Source organism: Felis catus, chromosome C1 (genome assembly GCF_018350175.1).
Source record: "Felis catus isolate Fca126 chromosome C1, F.catus_Fca126_mat1.0, whole genome shotgun sequence".
Classification (NCBI taxonomy): domain Eukaryota; kingdom Metazoa; phylum Chordata; class Mammalia; order Carnivora; family Felidae; genus Felis; species Felis catus.
The window spans coordinates 105929206-105951275 of NC_058375.1; the positions used below are offsets into that span (position 1 = coordinate 105929206).

The 22070-nt window shown below is 49.8% G+C and overlaps 1 protein-coding gene and 1 long non-coding RNA gene across 9 annotated transcripts in view; one reads left to right on the forward strand and one right to left on the reverse strand.

The window, feature by feature from the left end:
* The window catches only part of LOC102901665, a 34149-nt gene extending 21919 nt beyond the window's left edge, over window positions 1-12230 (forward strand). For 5 of the 6 annotated variants that reach the window (XR_006583039.1, XR_006583040.1, XR_006583037.1 and 2 more), the window contains 2 exons: window positions 8059-8175; window positions 10509-11248. This is a non-coding gene — a long non-coding RNA (uncharacterized LOC102901665). Of the gene's footprint in view, window positions 1-8058; window positions 8176-10508 lie in introns of all 6 variants that reach the window. The other variant, XR_006583036.1, reaches the window with a different exon arrangement.
* On the reverse strand, window positions 1408-20419 carry SELENBP1 (selenium binding protein 1). 3 transcript variants are annotated; one of them, XM_019837842.3, is made up of 13 exons: window positions 20173-20419; window positions 18768-18806; window positions 6689-6745; window positions 6393-6505; window positions 5950-6135; window positions 5173-5293; window positions 3841-4023; window positions 3385-3563; window positions 2882-2960; window positions 2666-2787; window positions 2306-2398; window positions 2016-2134; window positions 1408-1810 (listed from the first exon to the last, which is right to left on the reverse strand). In XM_019837842.3, exons 2-13 carry the CDS (start codon window positions 18796-18798, stop codon window positions 1648-1650), a joined length of 1446 nt encoding a protein of 481 aa, XP_019693401.1. In that variant the 5' UTR covers window positions 18799-18806; window positions 20173-20419; the 3' UTR covers window positions 1408-1647. The 3 variants fall into 3 exon arrangements, with proteins under 3 accessions (XP_019693401.1, XP_003990668.1, XP_019693399.1); XM_003990619.4 differs by lacking the exons at window positions 18768-18806; window positions 20173-20419 and adding an exon at window positions 9143-9296; XM_019837840.3 differs by lacking the exons at window positions 18768-18806; window positions 20173-20419 and adding an exon at window positions 6830-7155.
* Between the last annotated feature and the right edge of the window lie 1651 nt (window positions 20420-22070).

Here is a 22070-nt window from a genome sequence, read left to right on the forward strand (position 1 = left end):
AACCGACTGAACCACCCAGGCGCCCCTTTTTAAGTTTATTTATTTGTTTTTTGAGACAGAAAAAGAGAGTGCCAGCTGGGGAGGGTCAGAGAGAGAGGGAAAGAGAATCCCAAGCAGGTTCCGTGCCACCCAGGTGCCCCATGTTTGATCTTTATAAGGAATTGACAAAGTATTTTCCAGAGTAGCTGTACAGTTTTACACTTCCACCAGCAATGTCTGAATGATTCAGTTTTTCCCCATCCTGGCCAACATTTTTGTATTATCACTATTTTCTATTTTAGCCGTCATGATAGGTGTGTAGTGATATCACATGGCTTTAATTTGTATTTCCCTGATGTCTGGTAATGTTGATTATCTTTTCATGTGCTTTCTTGCCATCTTTATATCCTCTTTGGTGAAATGTCTGTTCACGTCTTTGGTCCATTTTCAAACTGGAATTTGGGTTTTTTTTTTAACTGTTGAATTTTGAGAGCTTTGTATTCTAGATACAAGTCTTTGGTCAAATGTGTCCCATGTCCTTTAGATATAACCCCTGTAGTCTTCATAGATTCTGGCATGGTAAGTGTTTGAGGCTCATTTTGTTGAATGGAATTTTAAGCCTTTAAAAGTATTAGAAATTTTCTTAATGTTTATTTATTTATTTTGAGAGAGAGAGCAGGGGAGGAGCAGAGAGAGAGAGAGGGAGAGAGAAAATCCCAAGCAGGCTCCGCAGTCAGCACAGAGCCTGACGTGGGCCTCAAACTCACAAACTATGAGATCATGACCTGAGCTGAACTCAAGAGTCAGACGCTTAACTGACTGAGTCACCCAGGTGCCCCAGACCTTTAGAAATATTTAAATACGATGTAGAACGATATCCTTTTTCTTTCTGAAGCAGTTTGGTCATTGAAAAGGACAGGGGAGAAACTTAGGAGAGAAACGTCTAGTAAGACACACTAGATCCCAAGGCCCCCATAAGTCACGCGTCACACATGCCTCCTTACTTTCATTTGTTCAGTAAAGCATTCTTTGTGCTAAGGCACAAGCCAGGTGCTGGGAATAAGCAGGTAGTCTCAATGTAATGTGACATATGTTCATGCTGAGGTTAAGTGCAGGAGGCCCCATCCTGGAGAGGGGGCCTAAAAGCCTCCAGGCTGTGGAGGATGGATTGAAAAAAACAGTGAAGTTTAGGAACACCAGTAGACACTCTGTCCCCTCAGGTCTCCTTGTGACAACCACCTCCAAAGTCTTCACATTCTGTCTGGCCATAGAAGTGAGATTTGGGCACCTTCAGTATCATGTTGTAATCCCTGGTGTGAACTAGTCAGTCCCCCGGAGTCCTCGTCAGGACTTTCCCATACAAAATACAAAGGATTGGCAGAAGCGGGGTCACAGACTGTGCCCCCAAAGACAAGGTGGTCTAAGAAATAGGTTCAATAGTTTATTTCTTGGTAAAGCAATTTCCAAGAGTTTGTGTAAAAACAGCCAGTGAGCAACATGCAACAGGTAGTCAGTAAATGAAGACACCACTCAATACGTCCCAATAGCCTCTGTTTGGCTTTGGTGGGACTATCTGCCAAGGCGTGGGGGCCAAGAGGGAGCAGCATGAAGCCAGGTGTCTGAGGAAGTGAGGGCTCAGATGTGGGATGGGGCTACCCGGGGTGGACTTCAGACCCAAATGTCAGAGCTGCAGTCACCCCCGGGGTAGCGGAGCTCATGGGCCAGGGCCGGACCTAGGGGCTCCTTCCCAAAGTCCACCAGGAAGTTGGGGTTCAACTTCAGGCCTCCCTTTACTGTGTCTACATCGATCTGCAGCATCACAGAGCCTTCCCTGGCAGAAAGAGGGAGGGGGTAAGAAAGAGGTCAGGGGTGGCCATCCCTTTCCCCCAAGAGTTTGTGACGCAGGGGTGGGTCCTAAGAAAGGAGCAGGGCCTGTATGGCGGAGGCGGGTGGGGTGCCCAAGGAGTGTTCAGGAAACCAGACTCTTCTGGGAAAGGAGGACTTGGGGAGGGGAGCCCAGGCTGTCTGCTTCTCACCTGATGAGATCAGGGTAAAACTGCTTGTCCCAGGCACTGTACAGAGATGTGGTGACATACAGACGTTTCCCATCTAGGCTCAGCTGGATCATCTGAGGGCCTCCGGGTACCCGTTTCCCCTTGGGAAAATCAGGGGTCAGGGCCCGTGATAACACATGGGTCCTGGGAGAGGGATCATGGAGCATGCCCCCACCCCATACTTCTCCAGCATGGATATGAGGGTACCCATGAGCTGGAGTGGAGGGTGGGGGTGTGCGGGTGAGGGGTGGATGTTGGGGGTAGATCCTCACCTTGACCACCAGGGGCTCTGGCTGGGATTTTAGCTCCTGGTCCTCCAGCACTTGCACGGGCCCTCCCTTAACAATGCTGCCCCCAAGGAAGAGCTGGGTGGGGGGATACAGAGCAGAAAGGAGGACGGTGGTGGGAGGTGAGGACATCGCAGGAAGAGCAGGGTGCCTCAGTCAGTGTGCCCACACTCCCTCACTTGTGGCCACGGCTGCCCACAGTCCTGGCCTGTGCCACCCCTCAGTCTGCATTTTTGCTATTCCTGAACCTCCCTGATCATCCCCCAGCCACTTCCTACCGTCCACCTCATCCCCAGCCTTCTTCTTCCTCCCCCTTCTCTCTCCCCCATCGTGTTAGCACCCCACCTGTCCCGTGAGGCGGGGCCTCTGAGGGTCAGAGATGTCATACTGCCGCAGGTCCCCATGCAGCCAGTTGCTGAAGTAGAGGAAGCGGTCATCCAGAGACAGCAGGATGTCGGTGATCAGGCCTGGGGCAGGGGTGCCATTCAGAGGCTGTAAGGACTTTTGTTCCCCGGGGCCAGGAATCAGCCTTCTGACTCCCAACGTCCCCTGGACACTCACCGGGCATTTCGGGCAGCATCCAGCCCTTCACTTTCTTGGGGGGCACCTGGATGACCTTCTCCACTGACCAAGTACCTCCCTGTGTCGGGAGGTGGACGGTGGGGTTAGGCAGAGAGGTGAGCCTGTTAGGTTGGGGACTTGGGGTTGCATCTGGGTCTCCCCAGAGCCTGCTGTCTGCAGTGAGACAGCAGATGGAGGGCCCTCTTGCCACTTGGGTCTAACTCCTGTGCAAGACCCTTAAGGTAGGGATGATGTCTCCTTCACCACTACATTCCTAGCACTTAGCACAGTGCCTAACATAGAAGCCCACAGACGTTTTTTGAATGAATGAGTAGGAATTTAGGATTCAGGGGAGAAGAGAGATGGGACAAGCAGCCTTGGTTTTTGTTCCTGGAGAAATAGGGCTAGCGGAGCCAGGCAGAGGGGCTTGGGTCAGCCCTAGAGAGAGGGGTGCCTCATGGCTATGGATGGCTGGGAGGAGAGGGCCAGAGGACACGAGGCACCTGATTCTTGTAGAAGCGCTGGATAGTGGAGCTGAGGGCACAGCCCACGAAGCCCTGGGCTGCGTCTGGGTTGTGCAGGAAGCGGACCTCCAGGGGGATGAGCCCGTCCTGCAGGGGCAGGGTCTGCACGATCTCATGGCGCTGCCAGTCCCACACGTGTAAATGGCTTCCATACAGCCCTGGGGAAGGGATGGGGCCAGAGGATGGGCTCAGGATCAGGGCAGGGCAGCATGAGTGAAGGCTGGGGCACAACCCAGGGCATAAGGTTGAAAAACCGGTTGGAGGGATAAGAAGGATGCTTGAGCAAGCCGGAGTACTCAGGGAGTCCTATACCATCAATCACCCCAAGAGTCGGGTTCACAGGAGAGAAGTAGGAGACCTGAAGAGGGGTTTTCAAGCAGAAAGTAGGGGTGTGTGTGCCCAGGCTCCTACTGGCCTATGGGGGACAAGTCTCACCTGCCTCTACATCAGCGGGGTTGAAGCCATCTCGAAAGACATTGGGAGCCGCCCATTCACTGCTGATCATGACATTGTGTCGAGGCTGGTACCAGAAGTCATAGCCCATGGGTGCAGCGCCCCCAGGCCGTTCCCATGTTCCCTTCACCTCGAATGTCTCTCCATCCAGCAGCACGAAACCCCCTGAACAGTGAAGGAAGTAAAGTGGCAGGTAGCGACAGTGGAGATGCCAGCCTTATCCAACCCTTGCCCCCAGGCACGTCCAAGGGGCTGCAAGTCCATTTCATGGTGCCCCTTCCTCCCCCTGGATTTGCTAGCTCCTTCAATTCAGGTGCCCAAAGGGTTCCATCCAGGGGACCAGGTGGGAGGTGGGGACTCATTCTGGTGCCCCTACCTCCCGTCAACTTCATCCTGGTCCTAGACCACAGGGGACATTTCTGTCCCCTTGAGCCGAGAGTCTGGGACTCAGAAGGCTGTGGCTCTCTTGCCCAGCCTCTCTCTCAGTGTGGACTCCTTCCAGAGGCTAGGCTCCATTCTGCTCACTAAGTTGTATTTTTTTTAGAGCAGACAAATTGCATATACTCGTTATTCACTGTGAATGCCTAACATGTCCTCCCTTGCTTAGTGTGTTATGACGCCTTGATAGTCCTTTGCAAATACAACTAGATGTCAACTCCTCAGTGGTATTAAACCTAGGAGGGTCACATTCCTCCTACCTCTGAGAAGGAACTGGTGTTCCACTCCAAGCCCTCAGATGGAATAGGTAAGGTTCAGAGAGAAACAGCTCAGTGTGGTGATTAGGTCATAGATTCTGGAACCACACTGCTGGGTTTGAATTCTGCCTCTACAGCTTATTAGCTGTATGACTTTGGCTAAGTTATTTACCCAGCCTGTGCCCCGGCTTTCTCATCTGGAAAACAGAGATGCTAGGCACACCTACCTCATAGGTTGTACCTGGCGCACGGGAGACATTGTGTAAGTATTAGCTAAGACAGCACCATAAATGAGAGTGCCGATGTGAAGGTTAAGGACCCCACGGACTGTGAGACTTGCCCATGAATTCGTAAAGGCTGATATTAAATGTCTGTGTTTTCCGGGGTCATGTCATAGTCCCCCAGAACATAGTGCACTGTTCTGACTGTAATTTCTAAGTGAATTTGTCATTCAAGTTTCATCTTTATAGAAATCATTGAAACGACTGAAGTTCCTTGACTATAGTTTAAATTTTGGATAAGACCCAGCCCTCTGGTTCTCCCTGGAAGGTCATTCTATCCCTCTGTCTCAGCTTGGGAGCTGTTCTCCCCACAGATGTACCTACAGTGCAACAGGTACCTTTGCCATTGCCCTTGGGGTCTCCCAGGGAGCTGACCATCACCTCCCCGCTAGCCAGGCAGTGGCTGGTATGGATGTAGCCCAGGTCACACTTGGCATGGATGTCTTCAGCCTCAATGACCTGGATATGGGTAAGGAATGGCGTCGGAATGTTATAGGGCTGGGGGGACCCACCTGTGACTCCCCCATTCCCCCACTCCTATCTGCTGACACCATCATATTTTTTCCTTTAAGACATGAACACAATTTTCCCAGGGGGAACATGGCAGAGATTCAGTCTGGTAGCTTCTGCAGAGCAGCAAGGGAGAGTCTGAGAGACTAACTCCACAGGCAGAAAGCACTGACTTCTCTCCCATTATCTGTCTTGAAGGCACCATGAGTCCGTGAGACCAGAAGCTCCTCCCCTGCTGGGCTATCGCCAGCATCAAGGCACAAAGATGGCACTCAACCACGTGTTGGGAGGGGTGGTTAGAGGCTCCTGCCTGAGGGAAGTCCTCGGCTCATAATTGGCTGGGGGAGAAAGGGCTCCTTCACTCTCTCAGAGTCAAAACAAAAAGCTCCTCCCAACCCTTCTGGTGCCCACCCCCATGATTCTATATGGTGACCACCCGCAGGCCTTGGTAACCCTCCTCTGAAGTCCCGCCCCCTCCCCCTGCTGCTGAGCCCTGACACTGTGCAAGAGCTGAAGGCAGCTGGCTGGGGGGTGGCCTGTGGCCTGGAGGGTGCCCAGAGTGGCGTGTCCGTTAGATCCTTGAGCAACAAAGGCAGGCAACATGCCTTGTGTAGCTTTGGGGCACGGGGCTCGGAGCCCACATCCACCACATAGATGCGGGAGGACATGAGACAGGGCAGCATCAGCTTGGTGCGGGACTTGGTGCTGTCCCCGAAGCAGCTGCTGCAGGTGTTCCATCCTGAGTGATGCAGTTCATCCTTCAGGTTGGGCATGGGCAGCCGGTGGATGACCTAGGATGGAAGAGGGGGCAGGAGGTGGTGCTCACCCAGACCATGCCACTGGGATCCCTGGACCCACTTGGGCTGGGCAGCACAGCACAGGCTGGTGTTCATCGTTGTCCTGTACCTTGGGGGTGCCCTTGTGCAGGGAACAGATTGTACAACCGTACCCAAGGAGGGTGAAGAAGGATGCGGCTGGGGAAGGGCATTGCCGGGGCCAGGGCTAGAGAGGGGACTCAGGGTACTCCAGTGCCCAAGCTGCACCTCACCTGGCAATAGTGGGGAGACTTGGGGTCAACGTCCACGGTGGCCAAATAATCCGGGGCCTCAATGCCTGTGTTTCGGTAAATACAGGGCAGGTAGATAATCTCTTCCCTGGGTCCTAAAGGGTAGAAAGCAGTTAGTGGGGATGGCAGGGTGGAGAGGAATGATGGGCATGGAGCTGGGCATGCTCGAGGCTGAGGCCTCAGGTCTCCTGCCCTCACCGGCAGTGGGATCAGTAGAGGGTGATGGCTTTGCACAATTCCCTTCTGGGGACACAGGCTGGCAGATGCTGCACACTTACCTTTCATGGCCTCCAGAGGGGTAGGGTAGCCCGGTCCACACTTCTCACACTTTGTAGCTGTGAAAACAATGAGGCAGGTTGGCTCTGTCACTTGCTGCAGGGTCAAGGCTCCTTCCCTACCTGTGGCAACACATATCTCACCACGTTCTGGCCCAGGTCCTGTCCTGACTCTGGCCCTGTCACCGCCACCATCCTCCCCGGCCCTCAGAGCCCTGATGCATGTGTGCATGTGGCAGGAAGAGCCTTCACAGGTATGACCTGAAGGTGGACAGACACTCAAGCAGGACCCAGGAGAGGGGCAGGAGAGGCTGTGCGGTACAATGGCTATGACATTGACTTGCGTCCCAGTCCCGGCTGCTCACTGGGACTTGCTCCAAGCCATGGAAGCTTTGGGGCAAGTTACTTAACCTCCCCAGCCTCAACATCCACACCATCTGTAAAAAGAAAGTAATAAGAATACCACGATTGGCTTTTATTAGAAGGAAACAAGAAGGTGCAATGAGTGAAGTATGCAGCTTGTGCTTGCCTGACAGGAGCGCATCAAAGCCTGGCTGTTCCTCAGCGAGTGAGGGTGGTGCCTGTTCACCTCCCTTCCCAGAAAGCTGTCTCTGCCAGGGTCTGGGACACTTCCTGCCTTTCTCCCCTCTGGGTCCTGACCCCAGGCTGCTGTCCAAAGCCTGGGTTACTTCTCCGAAGGTCTGGTAAGGATCGGAGGCTGAAGTTTGGGGCCACAGAGCTGTTACCACCTGGATGTGCAGAGACCAGTTTCTACCCCGGGTGTCACCCACTTCCTGCATCTGTAACGTTAGGTGTTTGGTCCTGCTCTGGAGGGCTCAGAGGCCCACCTACCAGAGCTATAGGGTGTGGCCCTCCTTGTCCCTGAAGTCTGGCAAGAGAAGCCACATGGATCTACCGGACCAACATCAGTCTCTGAGAAGGAGGGCTGCCAGGACCAGGTGTCAGGCATCAGGGTTTGGAGCCTGACCAGGAGGGAGAGGGAGGACTAGCACAAAGGGAGCTGTAGGAGGAAAGAAATCCCGGAGTGGATATCACAGGATGGGGCATTGCCTCCTTGCTGCAGCCCATGGCCGGTCTGGCCACTGCCCTGACAGCTGGGGGGCCACAAGTAGGGAGGCAGGAGTAGCCAGAGTTGAGCCTCCATGGTACCTGGAGGCCCTCAGCCGGGCCTCAGCCGGGAAGCCAGGTCCCCTACTCATGGCAGCCAAGTGACTTAGGAGGCCCAGGTGGCAGCAACAGCATTGTTTTGTGCGGAAACCTGGTTTCAAGCTCCAGGTCTGATGTCTGTTCTCTCATGTTCTCTCCCCTGCTTTGGCTAAAAGCGGGTAATAATATCTTACCTTCTTTTCTAGGTGCCCATGAAGGTCAAATAAGCCAATGTATTCAGAAGTACTTTAAAGGAGAAGGAAGTGTTGTATAAATATGGGAAGGACTGTGCCAGAAGCTGGGGACAGAAATCCCAGGCAGTGGTTGGTGCTCATAGAGAGGGCTGGGTGGGTGTGGCAGGGTGAGAGGTCCAGTCCAAAGGGATTAAGGGGACTTGTGCCAGGGCTTGGCACAGGAGGGGAGGGAGAGGGGAGGGAGGTTGCCCAACACAGAACAGAAAGAGATTCAAAACTCCCAAGACCTCAAGACAGAGACACAAAACCCGCAAAGCTGAACGGAGAGAGAAATAAAGGTGTGAGGGAGGTGTTGCTGGCTGTGCTGTTTTCCTGTCCCTGTCCCCACCCCCTCCCAGCAGTTCTTAGAATCAGTCAGGCCCATGCACCCACCAGGCCCCCAGGAGCACCAGTGTTCTTTCTGGGAAACAATGCCCTGTCTTAAGCATCTTAAGCAAGATCTCTGAACATCTGTGGGTTTAGGATGAACACAGGGTAGCTCACTGGAGCTTCTAGGAGCCTGAGAGTGAGGAACAGGAGGGCTTTGGGGACTGGGGGGTGGGTTGAGGGGTGGGAGGCACTGGAATAGGCGCCCAGCGGCTGAGTGTGGGCTCCGCTTTCCGTCCCAGAGTGATCAGGTTCCGGGTGGCTGGAGAGCCATCTGTCCCCAAAGGCCTGGGCTCCCTACTTCCTGGAGTAAGAAGCTGGCCCAGGGCTGAAATCAGGACTGTCATTCACCTATGGTGATAGGCCGGGGACAAAAGGTTCTCCCACTGTATTCCCGCCCCACCAGATATTCCCAGCTGCAGAAAGGCGCCTGGGCTGCAGCTGAGAAGCCAGGTGGGGGTCCAGGGCCACCCATCTCCGCAGCCCCTCCACCCTCCTCTTCTGGCACCCTCTAGAAACTTTGGCTGAGCTGGGAGATGTGGGGGTTGGGTGGCGCCAGTGGAGCAGAGTCCAGCGCCTGCCCCCCCACCCAGCTCTCCCGACCTAGCTTTTCTGCCACTTCCTGTGGCAGGGTGGGCGGCACTTGGTTGTCAGAAAGCCCCCTCCTTACCCATGCTGCTTGCTGGTATGCTTTGATCCTGACTGGCCTGTCAGGAGGGAGCAGAAACAGAGGCCGGGCTGGTGTCCGAGGCACGCTGTGCCGCTGTGCCCGGGAAGGGGCAAAGGGAAGGAATTTATACAACCAATTGGGGGGCGGGGCGGGGCAGGGGGAGGGCTCCGGCTGCAGCCCAGGGTGAACCACCAAGGGCAGCTGGCCAGGACGTTCTCAAATGGCCTGGGAGGCTGCTGTTTGAGTTGCAGGGTGTGTGTGTATCTGTGTGTGCGCGTGCGTGTGTGCTAGGAGCCTGTGCATTTACAGATATGCACTGTACCTGTATGTGTATCTCTTGTGGGTGCCTGGGAATACTTTGTGGCTCTGTGTATGTGCACAGTCCTGTATGCCTGTGTGTATGTGTGTGTGTGTGTTTTTGTGTGTGCATACGTGCTCGTGTGAGTGTTCCTGTGTGTCTGGACTTGTGCATGTCTGTGTGTACTTAAGTGAGTTTGTGCCTGCCGGAGTGTTGCTTGTGTGGGACTATGCATATGTGCCTGTGTGCGTGAGTGTGTGTGTTTGCGCGAGCGTATGAGCGCACATGTTCCTGTGTCAGTGCTCATCTCTGTACTTGGGTCTGTTTCCACGCAGGGCCGTGGGCCCATCTGCTCCTATTCACAGTCAGGGTCAGCTCTCTCCTAAGATTGCCCTCTGATTCCAGACGTCCAGGCTCCAAAAGGCACAGTCCTACCCACCCCCAAACTGCCCACCCTGTCCTCCTGCCATGGCCGCCCTGACAGGAACCAGGGTTAACTAGGACCCATGTCCGGGTTTCACTTTCTCCTGACTTGTGTATTCCTGTTGAGCTTTGAAGTGGAAGGAAAATTGGCAGCACTCATTATCACGCTCATTACTCTCATAAATCCCGGCAGGTGGAAGTGTAGTGCCCCCCCCCCCATCTCTGGGCTGGGTACCTCATACAGCTCCCTAGGTGGGTAGCAGGGCCCCAGAGCAGTCCAGCATGATGTCACTGTCCCTAACTGGCCTGTGACAAGTCAGAAGACTCTCAGGGTTTCATTCATCCAGGAAGGAAGGAGTCCCCCAGCTGGAGGATTCAAAGCCACCAGGGCTGCCTAGCCTGCTAGTACAGGGTCCCAGGGACATGCCACACAGCCGTCAAGCAAATGACAGGTGCTTGCTGAAGAACCAAGGCAAGGTTGAGGCCTGATCTGTTAACTCTCTCTGGGGCTGCCCCAATCCAGAGAGGCCTGGGTTCGAAGGGCTGGGCAAGGGAACCCACCCCACTTGTTTTTCATCGTGAAGTCAAGGGGCCCTCTTTCCTGAAACCTGGCTGCCTGACAGGGGTAACATTTGCTTCTTCTAGGAACCTGCTGACTCGGCGTCTACAGAAGCCACTTTCATCTTGGATGAAAGCTATGGGGTGAAGTTTTTATTGGATAGTGAAAGGGACGAAGTTTGGTCTCGAGACTGCCGGCGGAAAGATCCATGGTGTTTCCAAACCGGAGTGAAAGGAAGAACAAAGCTGGGCTGCAGTATGACAGATGATGGGCATCTGTCCTCCTGGTTCCCGTGGGTAAGGGAGCACCCAGAGGGAGATGCTCTGTGGCTGCCCTTACCCCCTTCTCCTCAATATCACTCAACTCCCCTGACTCTTTCCTACATCTGGGTCCTCACCATCATGCCATCAGCCAGGCATGTGCCGCAGTCAGCCTTGTGGGTGCAGCTGTCCCCCAGGGGGTGGCCCAGGGGGCTGCTTCTTCGCCTGGGCTGGCCTCCCCATCTGCTGGCTGTCTCTCCTCACCCTGCCTCCAGCCTGCGCCTCTGGCCTCCTCCTCCTCCTCCTCCTCAGACCCCATCTCATACCTCCTCTACTTTCCTGCTTTGGGGCTTGAAGTAGCCTTACAACCAAGATCTGAAAGAGAAAGAAAGCCCATCCTCACCCCCTTGTCAAAAGTTCTGGGGCACCTGGGGGGCTCAGTCGGTTAACCGTCTGACATCGGCTCAGGTCACGATCTTGCGGTTCGTGGGATCGAGCCCCGCGTCGGGCCCTCTGCTCTCAGTGCTGAGCCCACCTCAGATCTTCTGTCTCCCTTTCTCTCTCTGCCCCTCCCCCTTTTGCGTATGTGCTCTTAAAGTAAATAAATAAACGTTTAAAAAAAAAGGTTCTTGAGTCATCACCCCCAAAGAAACTGTGATTTTGCTTATTCTAGACAAGAACCGCAAAGCACCATTCTGTCACAGACTGTAGGTTCTTCCATGCTCTGAACCCTGACCTGGTGTTCTCTGTGGCTTCTGAATGGCACCCCTAGCCCCTACCTACTGCTTCCTCCACAGCCTGCAAGGTGGTTGGGAAAATTCATTCAAATCAGGGCTACAGGTGGAAGCAGCCCAGGGAGAGGGCTCAGGCTGGTCGTAGAAGGGTCCACGGCCCATGGCGTCTTTGCTTCCATGATGGGCCACCCCAGTCAGCCTCATTGTGGCTCAGGCATCCCTAATGTTGCTTCTCAGGAACTTATGCATTCTCTCCTCTCTCTGATCTGCCCTTCCCTAGCCAACCAGAGTCCAACTGGAGCTGGCTGACTCCCAGATTGATATGAAGGCATATGAGGAGGGCCACAAGCTTCCTGCCCTGGGCAGTCCCAGGGAGGGTGAGACCTCAGCCCAGGTCTGCTAATCCCAGGAGGCCATATGCCTGACACTGGGCACCCCCACCCCAAAGGAGGGTGGGTGCGGCCCATGTTCCTTCCTGCTGGTTCAAGCTCCAAAAAAGCACAGTAAATATTAGAGGAGGTAGGTTATCAGGCCAGCAGCTGAACAGCCAGGCGGTTATGTAACCGCTGCCCGAACTTTGGCTTTGCTCCATCATCTACAGACAGAAAGCAGATTCTTGTGGCGTAGGGGGTATGGAGCCCCTCTGCTGGTTCCCCCCTTTCCTTCCAGTCTCTGCCAGACTTCTTTGGGCCTCTTTAAACAGACCACTGTTTGGCAAGATGGTGTAGTGAGGAAAGAAAGATTAAACCCAGAGAAGGGAAAGGAGAGGAGATGACGTCAGAGTCTCCAAGAATAATTTAACATTTAAAAAAGAAAAGAGACAAAAAGAGGGGCGCCTGGGGGGCTCAGTCTGTTAAGACTCCGACTTCAGCTCAGGTCATGATCTCTCAGTTCATGGATTTGAGCTTCGACAGCTGTGCTGACAGCTCGGAGCCTGGAGCCTGCTTTGGATTCTGTGTCTCCCTCTCTGCCCCTCCCCCACTCATGCTCTGTCTCTCTCAAAATGTAAATAAACATTTGAAAAAATTAAAAAAAGAGAGAGACAGGGAAAAAAAGTGGTGTTCTTCATCTCTTGCAAAACAAAAGCAATGGGGAAGCAATCCCAGTCCGGCCGGTGGGGGGGCGGGGGGGGGGGTGGAGGGGAGGATATCAGGGATCAAGCAGAACTAAACTGAATGAACCACCTGGTCACACTCGCCCTTGCCCACGGCACCCCCACTTAACCCTTGCCACACCCCAAACTTGTAGGTAAATCATCCTCCTTTGACTTAGGAAGAAGCTGAGGCTCAGAGGGGCCAAGGCCAAGGTAGGTGCCGAGCAGGAACCCCTCTCAGGTTCCTGGGTTCTGGAGCTCACAGTTTTTCTAATCACTCCAGGCCATTTGGTGTTTTGTTTGGCTCTGTTTGGCTTGGGAGGGGTGTGGGTGGTGGGGAGGAAGAAGCTCCAGAAGGAATGTGGAAAGCTGTGCTGTTTTGTTTCTGGGGACTCTCAGGGACACTTTCTTGGGAATGGGGAGAGAAGAAGCAGGTGTCTCCTGAACTGAACAGTGGGGTCTTCCTGGTGTGGAGGGAGTGGGGGATGCCCCCTGCTACAGGAAAGGTACTACGTCCATGTGTAACCATGGTTATCTTTGGAGAGAGGCAACGGAAGGAAGGGGATAATTTTTTTACTTTTGTTTCAGACACTTGTATATATCTATTTTTTAATGCTTATTTTTTTATTTTTGAGAGAGAGAGAGAGAGACAAGAGTAGGCGGAGGAGGGGCAGAGAGAGAGGGAGACACAGAATCCAGAGCAGGCTCCAGGCTCTGAGCTGTCAACCCAGAGCCCGATGTGGGGCTTGAACTCATGAACCGTGAGATCATGACCTGAGCCGAAGTCAGATGCTTAACTGACTGAGCCACCCAGGCACCCCCAGACACTTGTACATTTAAAAAAAATTTTTTTTTAATGTTTATTTTTGAGAGAGAGAGCATGAACAGGGGAGGAGCAGAGAGACAGGGAGACACAGAATCAGAAGCAGGCTCCAGGCTCCAAGCACAGAGCCTGACGCGGGGCTCGAACTCACAAACCACAAGATCATGACCTGGGCCAAAGTCAGACTCTCAACCGACTGAGCCACCCAGGCGCCCCGACACTTGTACATTTTAAAAAATAATAAGCGTGTATTACTTTTGTAATCAAAACCCCAAATAAAGGTACTAATTTATTTTATTTATTTTTTTGCCTGCCTGCCCTCTCCTTTGGGAGAGACACGCGTGTGTGGTCATTCATTCATTCTGTCTTGGCCTCCACCAGGTTTGGTAGGCAGAGTGGGAAACAAGGCAGTTTCTGCCGTCATAGAGATGATTTGCGGAGGGAGATGGCCACTAATCAAGGCAATAGCATCATTACCAATAAAGTGCAATGAAGGACATGGGGTAATGTGGGTGGCCGAGAGTAAACGGGGATTGGACAGGGTGGTCTGGTCTATACACGTGCAGGTTTGTGTGCAAACGAGCAGCGCGAACAGAACGAACACACCCAACACACAACCCAAGGTGCCTGTGGCACCCAAGGCAGAAGCCTGCGGAGGCCTCGTGTGGGACTGGCTGGACAGGTGGAGATTTTTCGCAGCTAAGCAGTTCCTGAGCCACGTCCTGCTCATTTCTCCTGGTTTTAACAGACCAACGACACGCCCTGTGCAGGAGGGAGTAGCATTTACTGAGGACCTGTTAGGAGGTGTGGCTGGTGCCAGGCCGGGCCCTGCACACTAGCAGTTAGCTCAGGGACTGCCCACAGCAAACTGGACAGGTAAACAGCTTTTTCTTCATATTACATCAGAGGAAACAGAGTTTTACAAATTCAACCAGCTGCTCACGCTAATTTCACAGCACCTCCCTATCTCTGAACAATGCTGAGTTCAAAGCCTGCACTCAGAATAACAACAGAGCTCAGAGAGAGGAAAAAAGCCCTCTGCCAGGGCTGGGGGTGATCTGAGAGGCACTTGGAGGGCTTCCGGCCCACCCTCAGTGCACTCAGAAATAGCCGCCTTCTGGCCTGTCACGGATGCTGGAAAGATCACCACTAACAGTTTATTTCTGTGGAATGGGATGTCCTCTTCTCACCTTCCAGCCTCAGAGGTTACCCTTGAGGTGCTAAGCATGGCTTGGTTTTATCAGAGGCATGCCTCTGATAATAAGAGCAAGGAAGACTTGGAGCGCCTAGGTGGCTCAGTCGGTTGAGCTGAGACTTCGGCTCAGGTCATGATCTTGCGGTTTGTGAGTTCGAGCCCACGTCTGGCTCTATGCTAACAGCTCGGAGCCTACTTCAGATTCTGTGTCTACTCTTCTCTCTGCCCCGCCTCTGCTCGGGCTCTCTCTCTGTTTCTCAATAACAAATAAATGTTAAAAAAAAAAATTTAAGAGCAAGGGAGATGCGAAGGAGAGGGAAGTGTTTAAAAAGCCATCTCTTGGGACAGAAGAAAAGAAAGGCAAATGAGAGAGGAAGATCTCTTTCTCTCTCTAGGTCTCTCTCTCAGCAAAAAATGCCAATTTTTACAAAAATAGAAGAGTATGATGAACCTGCAGTTACACCACCATCTTCCCTAAAACTCTGCTCACAACCCTACCTGCTTCAACTCTTCTTCCTAGCCCTCCTCTACCTCAGATTTTCTTGAAGCCAACACGAGACACTGTATTATTCCTTGCATTAATATTTCTATAAGCATCCTTTCAAGATTAGAATTCTTTTTTTTAATTTTATTTTTTATTTAAAAAAATTTTTTTAATGTTTATTTATTTTTGAGACAGAGAGAGACAGAGCATGAACAGGGGAGGGTCAGAGAGAAAGGGAGACACAGAATCCGAAGCAGGCTCCAGGCTCTGAGCTGTCAGGCACAGAGCCCGACACGGGGCTTGAACTCACAGACCTGATCATGACCTGAGCCAAAGTTAGTCGCTTAACCGACTGAGCCACCCAGGCGCCCCTAATTTTATTTTTTAAAAATTTACATCATAGTTAGCATATAGTGCAACAATGATTTCAAGAGTAGATTCCTTAAAGCCCCTTACCCATTTAGCCCATCCCCCCTCCCATAACCCCTCCAGGAACCCTCAGTTTGTTCTCCATATTTATGAGTTTCTTATGTTTATCCCCCTCTCTGTTTTTATATTATTTTTGTTTCCCTTCCCTTATGTTCATCTCTTTTGTCTCTTAAAGTCCTCATGTGAGTGAAGTCATAAAATATTTATCTTTCTCTGACTGACTAATTTCACTTAGCATAATACCTCCAGTTCCATCCACGTAGTTGCAAATGGCAAGATTTCATTCTTTTTGATTGCCGAGTAATACTCCATTGTGTGTGTGTGTGTGTGTATATATATATATATATATATATATACCACATCTTTATCCATTTATCCATTGATGGAAATTTGGGCTTTTTCCATACTTTGGCTATTGTTAATAGTGCTGCTGTGAATATTGGGGTGCATGTGTCCCTTCGAAACAGCACACCTGTATCCCTTGGTTATATAGCCAGTAGTGCAATTGCTGGGTCTTAGGGTAGTTCTATTTTTAGTTTTTTGAGGAACCTTCATACTGTGTTCCAGAGCGGCTGCACCAGCTTGCATTCCCATCTTTTTTTTTTTTTTTAAACCACTGTCTCATAATCGCACCTATGCAAATTAGTAAGTCTTCACTATTATCAGACATTCAAATTTCCCCTTTTGTCTTACACGTTTTTGTTTTACAGGTTATTTGAATCAAGATCTGAAGAGGGTCCATACCTTTCTATTGTTCTTTTTCTTATGCATTTTTTAAAGTTTATTTATTTAGTTTTGAGAGAGAGACAGAGAGAGTGAGAGGGGGAGGGGTCAAGAGAGAGGGAGAGAGAGAGAATCTCAAGCAGGCTCCGCACTGTCAGCACAAGCCCCATGTGAGGCTCCAACTCACGAACCGTGTGATGATGACCCGAGCCAAAACAGAGCTGGACGCTTAACCGAGCCTCCCAGGCGCCGCTCTATTGTTCTTAAATCTGTTTAATCTGTAGGAAAGCAAGGGTATCTATCTACCTTGAAGATAGATTCAAGTTTAAGTGAAGGAGGATCTCACTACAACAGAAATTATGTATCTTGTCACATATCTAACCTACAAGAAGAAAAAGTGAGGTGGGTGTGAACCCAGTGTTGGAGTCTAGAGGAGGTAACAGCGACATCAGTCCCAGGGACTCAGGGAAGTTTGCTGTGACTTCCTCCCCGGCCCCTCCTGTGCCAGCCTTCCTCCTGTGCCAAGCCTGGCTCCAGAAGAGCTGAGACGAGAACCATAAAAAGGCTTTTATGCAATCGTCTCCACCTTTACAGAGGCTCACTTGGCTTGCACCTTCTCAGTTACGAGCCCTGGGAAGAAAGAATTACATCAGTTTCGGTTAATGGCCCAAATTAAGCCATCAAAACCTCTAATCAAGCTTCCATTTTGGACATGTTATAATACTGTAAATAAAAAAAATCCAAAGGAAAATGAAAGCCCTTCTATTTGAGGTTGGAAGGACCTTTGGCCCCTGGAGTCGTATCTCTGAGTCACAGTTTCTCTACTAAGCTCAGGACAGGCAGGAACAAATTGCCCTCCTTCTCAGGGCCTACATTTTCTCACCTCACCACCAAGATGCTGCCTGGGAAAAGGGCAGGCAGCTTGGATACTCCCTCCAGTGTCCCAAAGAGACAGGAATCCTGAGGCTTTGGGACACCTGTCTTCATTCTACATGGAATCAGAGGAAGGTCTGGGAAAGGGCCTCACTGCATGTCCTGGACTCTCTGTCTTCCATATACCATATCTAACCTGCTGTTCCACTGCAATTTCCCCAGGGTCACAAGTGTAGAAAGATGGAGAGTGCTGTTTGGAAAGGGGATATTTTGGGATTTCCTGTCTCACCTTATCAAAAGGCTGCTCAGAAACCAGAGTTTAAAAAGGCTTAAACTGAAAAATGATAATCTCTCTTAATATAGAAAGATCTCCGGGGCACCTGGGTGGCTCATTCGGTTAAGTCTCTGACTCTTAATGTCGGCTCAGATCGTGATCTCACGGTTTGTGGGTTCAAGCCCCGTATTGGGCTCTGTGCTGACAGTGTGGAGCCTGCTTGGGACTCTCTCTCTCCCTCTCTCTCTGCCCCTCCCCCACTCACACTGTCTCTCTCAACAATAAATAAACTTAGAAAACAAAAGAAAAAAAGTATACAAAGATCTCCAACAAATCAATCAGAAAAAGACAATCGGCACAATAGAAAAATATTCCAAGGATACGAAAATGAAGGTTAAATGGGTAATAAACATAAATAAAGATACCCAACCTCATTAGCAACTAAAGAAATGCTTGTTAAAACACAACATGACAGGATTTTCAAAAATAAGAAGATTGTTAACATTTAGTGTTGGAAGAGGTGTGGGGACAAGGACACTCTTGTATTTTTTGGCAAGAGTATAAAATGGTGGAACATTTTCAGAAGGCAGTTTAGCAGCACCTGGCAGCATTTTCAGTGGGAATCCACCTTGGATGATCCACTCTGTGGAAATGGACAAGTATTCAAATCTATTAATAAGATGTCCACTGCAACCTTGTTCATAATAGTGACAGGTTGGAAACAACCAGTAGGGGAATAATTCAATATATTATGGAACATCCATAACATGAACACCAAGAAACCATAATGTATAATTTTATACACATGGACGTGGAAGGATATCCAAGAAATATGGACGAGGGGGAAAGAGGCAGAAAATAGTATGAACCCATTCAATTTAAACTATATATAAAATTAATTAATTAAACCATATAGTTTTATTTAGTTTGACTACTTTACATATTAAACTAATTAATTTAAATTATAATTTATAATTGCGTAGTATATAATTACATAACTTCTAATTTAATATGTACTATAAATGTATACTATAAACAAACAAACAAACAAATAAATAAGGTTACATGTTTGTAGAAAAGCATTTGAAGAGACAAAACTTCTTGTAGTTCTTGTAAGTTCATACCAAACTTACCAAATGTAACCAACACTGGTTACCTCTGAGGACTTGGATTATAGGCAACAATATTTCTTTTTCACCTTATGTACCAATTATGTATTTTTTACATTTTTTTAAGTAAGCTTGAAATACACACATAATTTAAAAATTGAAATAGTGAAAGAATATGATAACACTCTTGTGTCTTGAGCCAAAATTTAAAAGGTTAAAATCCAGTCATGGTGAGAACATGAAGAAAAGGTCATCACTGGAGACGGGTGACAGTGCCAACTGGTGCCTTATTAACAAATGCGATTCGTCAATACCTATCAAAAGTTAAATTGTGCACAGCGTTTTTACCTGGGAGTTTCAGTTCTAGGATACGGTCCATAGAAGCACCTGGACAAGTAGGCAATAAATAGGTCATAATGACAACAACAACAAAAACAGACATCACTTATTAAATGTTTAACATACCCTTGGTATCGCTCTAAGCACTTTAAAGACAAAAAAGAAATGAACCCCAATCCACATAAAAGCTTACTATGTGCCAGATACTTCCGTAAGCTCTTTACATGCTCTACCTTGTTTATTTATTTATTTATTTTTTTTTTTAACTTTTTTTAGCGTTTATTTATTTTTGAGACAGAGAGAGAGAGCATGAACAGGGAAGGGTCAGAGAAAGAGGGAGACACAGAATCTGAAACAGGCTCCAGGCTCTGAGCAGTCAGCACAGAGCCCGACACAGGGCTCGAACTCACGGACCACGAGATCATGACCTGAGCCGAAGTCGGATGCTTAACCGACTGAGCCACCCAGGTGCCCCTCTACCTTGTTTAATTAATCCTTACAACAAACCTATGAAGTGGAGACTCTTACTGCGCCCATTTTACAGATAAGGAAGTGACAGCATACAAAAGGGAAGTAACTTGCTCCAACTCACACAGCTAGTGGGTAGCAGAGTCTAGGATTTGAATCTAGGCAGTCGGCTTCAGACTCTTTGCCTATAACGGCTACACTCTCCTGTAGTGAATCATAGAACTTTCGCAAGAGCTCCTTGAGATGGGTTGTTTTGTGTTTCATTGTTTGGGGCTGGACAGCACGTATGCCTCTTTTTATGTCTGTTGGCAGATGGAACCCACCACCAACCATTCTAGGAACCAAAAAGGCCCCGTGCTCACTGTCCCAGATCCCTTTGCAGCTAGGATCAAGCACATGACAGTCCTGGACATGTAGGTGTGCCCAGGAGGGCTCAGACACAAAGAGGTAGGACAGTGGTGAGTGGGCTTTGGTGGATGTGGACACAGGCAAGTGTGCGGGTGACCAGCCATGCTGCAGGGTCCAGGGCTGCACTTGGAGCATGATGGTGGAGGCAGTGACCCCCCCACCCCTGCAGTGACTGGGGGGTCTCCTACCAAGAAGGGCTCTCTGGCCACGCCTGGCTGTATTCAACACATCTGCCAATGGGGCCGTATGACTCAAAGGATCCAACAGTGCTTGACAAATTGGGGTGACCCACGAGGCTGTGGCAAGCAAGACCCAGAAGGAGAGTCCCCACAGAGGCCAAAAGAGGTGTTGAAGCTTAGCCCCCTTCAGCAGGCTCCTCTTTTGATAAATAGACTCTTGTGGGCTTCTGGGTCCCAAGAGAAACAAAATGTGGGACCATGGGACGCCGGGTGACTTTGTGGCCCAAGCCCCTTCATAAACTAAGGATTATCTGATTCGCCTAGTTGGCCCAGGATTTCAGTAGCTCCATGCTTCTTACCTCCAAGTATAGCTGGGTGGAGCCTGAGAACATCCTGAAGGCAGAAAGAAACCACAAAATGCCCCGCTGTGCCCTCTCATTTGCCCTGTCTTGCCAAAACTCATCTTTCTCAGTATGCTCTACTGGCTTCAAAAGCCTGCTCATCAGGAAAGCCGCTGGCATCAGGAAAGATACTGAGAAGAAAAAACATTCTAGCTTGGGTTACAGGTGGCTGGCTGTCCACAACAGACCATTGCCAGGCAGGAGTGGCCCATCAGGAGATTAACAGCAAAAATTCTAGAACCAGATTTCCTGTGTTTGAATTCTGGTTCTACAAGTTCCTAGCTGAATGAATTTGGGCAAGTTATTTAACCTCTGTGTACCTCAGTTTCCTCATCTCTAAAAGAGAGATAATAAAAATACCTACTCTCATAGGCTGCACTGAAAATTAAATGACTTAATAAATGTAAAGTTCTTCTAGTAGCAGTGAGCATGCACTGGAGTGCTAATGTTATGATCGCAGTAATAAAGCCCGTCTGAAGTTCTAGAGATCTGTTGCACAAACCCACAACCAAACTGTACATTTAAAAATGGTTAAGGGGTGACTGGGTGGCTCAGTCGGTTAAGGGCCAGACTTCGGCTCAGGCCATGATCTCATTGTTTGTGGGTTCCAGCCCCGCATCAGGCTCTGTGCTGGCAGCTCAGAGCCTGCTTTGGTTTCTGTGTCTCCCTCTCTCTCTGCCCCTGCCCTTGTTGCCCTCTGTCTCTCTGTCTCTCTCTCTCTCTCAAAAGTAAATAAACATTAAAAAAAGTTTTTTTGAAATGGTTAAGATGGGGGCACCTGAGTGGCTTAGTCGGTTAAGCAACTTGATTTCGGCTCAGGTCGTGATTCCAAGGTCATGGGATCGAGCCCCACATCAGGTTCTATGCTGAGTGTGGAGCCTGCTTAAGATTCTCTCTCCCTCTCCCCTGTCACTCTCTCCCACTCATGTGCTCTCTCTTTCTTTCTAGAATAAAAAAAAATGGGGGCACCTGGATGGCTTAATCAGTTAAGCGCCCAACTCTTGATTTCAGCTCAGGTCATGATCTCCCAGTTTGTGGGATCAAGTCCCACATTGGGCTCTGTGCTGACAGTGTGGAGCCTGCTTGGGATCTTCTCTTTCCCTCTCTCTCTGCCCCTCCCCTGCTCGTGCTCTCTTTCAAAATAAATAAATAAACTTATTTTAAAAAAATAAAATAGGGGCGCCTGGGTGGCTCCGTTGATTTAGCATCTGACTTCTGCTCAGGTCATGATCTCGCGGTTTGTGGGTTCGAGCCCCGCGTCGGGCTCTGTGCTGATGGCTCAGAGCCTGGAGCCTGCTTCCGATTCTGTGCCTCCCTCTCTCTCTGTGCCCCTCCCCCACTCGCGCTTTGTCTCCCTCTCAAAAATAAATAAATATTTAAAAAAAAGATAAAAAAATAAAATAAATGGTTAAGATGGTAAATTTAATGTTATAGATTCTTCAGCACAATAAAAAATGTTATAAAACTTGTGAAATTGAAGTTTTTACACATAGAATTTTATAACCAAGATACTTACTTTCAAAGCTAGAGAATTAGTGATTCTTTTAACTTGCAGATAATTAATAAATGCCTCTTTATTTAAAAAGATAATAATGCTTTCTGAGAGATAGTCCTAGAAGTTAGTGGAGAAGGAGAATCCTCCAGTGGGTAAAATTTCAAGTAGAATTTGTTACTGGCTCTGTTGGTGGAAGACACAGTTTGAGGATCTTTACTGATCCACGTGCAAGGCCAGTGCTTTGGCTGGGTGGACAGATTCAAACAGAATGAGAACAGAGGATCGGGGACAGCGGGTTCAGGAAGAAGGCTTGTGCATAGACCACACAGGAGGGTCCCAGAATGTGAAGAATATTTGTGTC

Coding starts and splice junctions, on each gene's coding strand:
- SELENBP1 (XM_019837840.3), bottom strand. CDS start 6,917: ATGCACACATGCATCAGGGCTCTGAGGGCCGGGGAGGATGGTGGCGGT. Junction 6,506..6,688: donor CCCTCTGGAGGCCATGAAAG/GTAAGTGTGCAG, acceptor TCTACCCTTTAG/GACCCAGGGAAGAGATTATC. Junction 4,024..5,172: donor CCCCAAGGGCAATGGCAAAG/GTACCTGTTGCA, acceptor TTCACTGTTCAG/GGGGTTTCGTGCTGCTGGAT.